Source organism: Ictidomys tridecemlineatus, chromosome 4, assembly GCF_052094955.1.
Source record: "Ictidomys tridecemlineatus isolate mIctTri1 chromosome 4, mIctTri1.hap1, whole genome shotgun sequence".
In the NCBI taxonomy this organism is placed as follows: Eukaryota; Metazoa; Chordata; class Mammalia; order Rodentia; family Sciuridae; genus Ictidomys; species Ictidomys tridecemlineatus.
In genome coordinates, this window is record NC_135480.1 from 13,519,909 (window position 1) to 13,524,900 (window position 4,992).

Consider the following 4,992-nt stretch of genomic DNA (forward strand, 5'->3'; position numbering starts at 1 on the left):
ACTAAAGTAAAGAAGGAAAAGTACTATGTTTACATGTTTTCAATCATGGAGCATTGTTTATAAAGATAAAGTATAAATTACAAATTAAAGGTGGAAGATTATCATAAATAGTTATTTTTCCTTGTGTAAATTGTGGAAAATAATAAATTTCTTCCCAAGGTGTTGGAATGAGGGTTAAATGGGTTAAATGCAGGCAGAGACCTTGGAGCAGTATCTGTCATACAGATATTAAGACTTCTATAATTAATACTATCAATCATAAGACGCAGAAAATTTCAGAGACTCTTTAGTGAATCTATACTTTGAAGTGGAATGAGAAAGACACAGAACAGTGGACTTCTACTTCATAGTTTTCTCTTTTGGATTTTAAAAAACTCAGTAAAATTTTAAGTACTATGCTGTCAGACACATCCAAATCATAATTTGTATTTTTATCATGTGAGTATGTAGAAGAATTCAACCTTCGAGTTCATGGACTTTGGATTGAGAAACATAAAAGGATAAACTGATTTTGACTTTTACTTCTTAGATAAACTTTCCCAATAGTAAACTCACCTAATCTCAATTTTCTTATCTATGAAGCAGGCAGAATAGCACTTATCTCACTGGATTAAACACTATAGTAAAATAGACCGATCTAGCGTGTATCTTACTTGAGTACATTCTCAGTATATATTAGTTTTTCTTTTTGCGATGCTGGGGATCAAACCCAGCACGCCAGGCAAGCAATCTACCCCTGAGCTACATCCCCAGCCCAGTTTTCTATTTTTATATTGTTCTATCATCCTTTCCTATAATTTTATTTGAGTTTCCTTGCCTTTTTTTTTTTCTTTAATCACCAAGTGAATTCAAGCTGACTTCAATGGAGAACAACACAGAAGTGACAGAGTTCATCCTCTTAGGATTAACAGATGACCCCAAGCTTCAGGTGCTGCTCCTCTTGGTATTTTTATCCATCTACCTCATCACTCTGGTTGGGAATGGAGGTATGATGGTGATCATCCTCTTAGACTCCCGTCTCCACACTCCCATGTACTTCTTCCTCAGTAACCTCTCCTTTGTAGATCTGAGTTACTCATCAGCTGTGGCTCCCAAGATGGTGGCTGCAATACACACAGGGAACAAGGTCATCTCCTATAATGGATGCGCCGCTCAGTTCTTCTTCTTTGTGGGTTTTGCCACTGTAGAGTGCTACCTCCTGGCCTCCATGGCCTATGACGGCTATGCAGCAGTGTGTAGGCCTCTTCAATACACCACCACCATGACAGCGGGTGTGTGCACACTCTTGACTCTTGGTTCCTACGTCTGTGGCTTCCTCAATGCCTCCATCCACACAGCAGACACCTTCAGTCTCTCCTTCTGTGGGCCTCGTGAAATTAATCATTTTTTTCTGCGACAAGCCCCCGCTCCTGGCTCTCGGGTGCTCTGACACACACACCAGCCAGTTGGATGTCTTAATTGTTGTGGGTTTCAATGTCCTGTTCACCCTGCTGGTCATCCTCGTCTCTTACCTCTTCATCTACGTGGCCATTCGAAACATGCGTTCTTCTGAAGGACGGAAGAAGGCCTTCTCCACCTGTGCTTCCCACCTCACCGCGGTCTCCATCTTCTACGGCACCATCATCTTCATGTACTTACAGCCCACCTCTGACCAGTTCATGGACACAGACAAAGTCGCCTCTGTGTTCTACTCTGTAGTGATTCCCATGTTGAACCCCTTGATCTACAGCCTGAGGAACAAAGAAGTGAAAAGGGCACTCTGGAAAATATTCAGCAAAATGGATCCCCAGTCTTGAAGTGTGAGCAGGAAGAAGTCAGGAAACTAAGGGATAAACCGTCTCTCAGACCCAAATGCCTTCATGGCTTTTGAGGTCTGGGCGATTTCAGTTCTTTCTTCCCCAAGAACAGTGGTAATTTCCTCAATGAAGAGAAGTTGTAAAAAGCAGCACCTCAAAATGTCTCGTTCAGGAAGATAACCTTAGGTTTAGAGAACAACTACATGGGACATTCAGACCCTTCCTCGTTAGCTTCTTGATGTGGTTTAAAGCAGAAGATTAAAGGCTATAGCTGAATGTACTGAATTTCATCTCCCTATTTTTAACTGTAAGATAATTTCCATTCACTATTAAATTTGGAATAAGGGTCATATTTGTAATATTTGTCAACAACAATGCACAGTATTGTGTTTTGAAATTCTTTGGCCTATGTATTTGAAAGTTAGTTTCTTTTTTTAAATTAATGATTATTTCAATTATATATATTTATGGATTATCATGTGATAATTTAATACACTTAAACAATATGTAAAGATCAAATTAGGATAATTAGCACTTCCATTTCCTTAAACTATTTTTTTGGTAAAATTTCTGATTAATATGTAATTGTTTAATGTGGACAAAAGATGCTTCAGTGATTATGTTATTTATTTATTTTTATGGTACCAGGGGTTGAACCCAGAGACACTGTATCCCCACACCTTTGTAATTTTTCATTTTGAGATAGGGTTTTCCTAAGTTTCTAAAACTGACCTCAAAATTATGGTCCTCCTGCCTCAGCCTCCTGAGTTACTAGGATTACAGTTATGTGCCCCGCTTCAGTGGCTTTAAGGTTTCAGCAAAGGTGGCAATTTCAAGGAGAGGGCACTGGACCAAAAAAGACAGATGATCTGGGGTTAAATCCTTCCACACTTCAGCCCCACTTACATTTCCACTCTCTCACTGGTTCTGTGCCACTCTATCCTACATCTCCTTCAACTGAAGTTCTGAGGTCACTCTGGTAAATCACTATTATTATATTATATCATTATGTTATTATATAATAATAATTATTATTATTTAAAAACAAACTGCCTTTTATATGGAAGGATGAAGCAGTTTCAGTAGATGGATTACTTATAATTTAACCTGAAGAAACATACCTTTCTTCAGAGAACTTGTGCTCTGTTCTACGCATTTGGTTTCAGTCTAGCTTAATTACCAAAGCTCGAAAAAGATTTGGAGAATAAAAGCAGTTTTTCCAAGGGCTGTGAAAGAAGATATTTGTCTTCTGAATTAAATTATTACATTTCTCATTACCTTTAAGTTCGATAAGTCTATTATGGATACACATAATAGTTTTCTAGGCCCTCTTTGCTTTTACTTATTATTTTAAGTAATTCATCTCACTTTTGGATTCCTGTTGCCTTCTGATGCTCTGTAATTAGGTGCTATCAGAATGTTAAAAAATCTGCCCGGAAAAACAATCTGCCTGGAAACTTACTTCTTAAGATGGGTAATGTGATAATGCACAGTGCTAGTCCACCTTTAGGTCTTGTTTCATGTGCTAAATGGTGTGAGCAAATGTGTGTGTGTGGGTAGAGAGTGATTCATTTTGCTTCTCACATATCAACTGCTTGATGGTGTTTTTAGCTATAATTAATCTAAGTCTCCATGCAGTTCAGGACTTCAATGCAAAAAGAAAAACAAAAACTCTCCCAAAGCAAACAAATTAATTTTTTAGTTTAAATGTGAAGTCCAGAAATCGTCCTTGTCTAAATCAGCTGGCTTAGAAGATCAACTTAGTTTTGAGACTCTCGGACACTGTCATTCACAGAGCAGACTCTTTCTGAGGAGGGTAAATCATAGGTTGAGTAGAGAAAGGAACAAAGAAGGACTTTTGGAACAGGAGGCCAACCTGTAGGAAAAGTTTTCCCTGACACATGGCCACCATCACCTGGAAAGATCAGGAGCTTCCGACTCCATGGTCCGGACAACCTGTAGCTGCCTCGTCTCTCCTGCCTCCCCTCTTCTTTAGCAGGTAGCCTCATGCAGCAGCACACAGAAGAACAGCCTCTAAAGACCAGGATGTTCTGTACATAGGTGTCCTTCCAGGACTTAGGGGAGGTTCCATGGCTCCTGAGTGCTAGAGTTGGAGATGAGCTGGGAGCAGCTCCCCAAGCACCAAGTGCATTCCACTCCATTCAGCAGTGTCCCCCACTGGATGTGGTTGACATTTCCTCCTCTTCCTGTTCTCCCCTCTCTGTTTTCTCTTTCCCTTCTTCTCTTCCTCCTTTTCGTCCTCATCTTCTCTTCATTCTTCCATGCTTAGCCCAAGCAAAAACTTTCCTCATAGCTAAGCCTCTAGATCTGGATGAAAGACAGAGGTTTGGAATACGTATGTCATAACTGTTACAGGACACAGGAAGGTAAGTTGCTGGGTGTGTTTCTTTATGCCCTACATTGCAGGTTAGACCGAAAGGTGTGCATCTTCTAGGAGTTAAAGACCTGATGCCTACATAGGTCTATTTTCTGTTGAAATCACCTCAGAAAAGGACAGTATTCGAGTGCAAGTGGGTATACAACAATATTAGTTTTAGTATCAAGAGCTGGACCAAGATCCTTATTCTTCTCAACAGTTGTCTGGCCTCCGAGACGTCATTAAGCCTCTCTGCACCCAACACACAGGGTAAACTGTGACGATAGCATGAAATGAGCATGTGAACATGCCCATCATGAGGAACCTGTGTTTAGCACAGCCGAGAGCCCTATGCTCGCCCTCCACTGAGCTGACCTTGCACTTCCCCCTTTGACTCCTCAGGTCCCTCACTCCCACCACCCCATCTAAGCCCAAGTCTTTACTTTCAACCCTTGTTCAACCTCCTCTCCTTGAATCTCGCAGTTCACTAGGACATGAGAATGTTTTCTTCTTGAAACTAAACCAAAGTGGTTTATATTTGCTCAAAAAGATATTGCAACAAGGACAAATGGTTTAGTAACAGGGAAACCATTCATAAGTAAAAAGTTTTTCCTAAAAAAAAAGGGCTAAGGCTGTAGCTCTCTGGTATAGTGCTTGCCTCACATGTGTGAGGCACTGTGTTCAAACCCCAGCACCACATAAAAATAAATAAAGATACTCTGTGTTCATATACAGCTAAATAAATGTTTTTTAAAAACCAGAAATACTATTATTCAAGCTGGTCACCTACTCATTTACTCTTGAATCTGAGTAATTTCT

The 4,992-nt window shown here is 40.0% G+C and overlaps 1 protein-coding gene across 1 annotated transcript; it reads left to right on the forward strand.

The window, feature by feature from the left end:
- Window positions 1–862: 862 nt before the first annotated feature.
- Or5b21 (olfactory receptor family 5 subfamily B member 21) lies at window positions 863–1,796 on the forward strand. Its single transcript, XM_005331659.3, is given in 2 exon segments — window positions 863–1,384; window positions 1,386–1,796. Coding segments are annotated over 2 exon segments (933 nt in total).
- The last annotated feature ends 3,196 nt before the right edge of the window (window positions 1,797–4,992 follow it).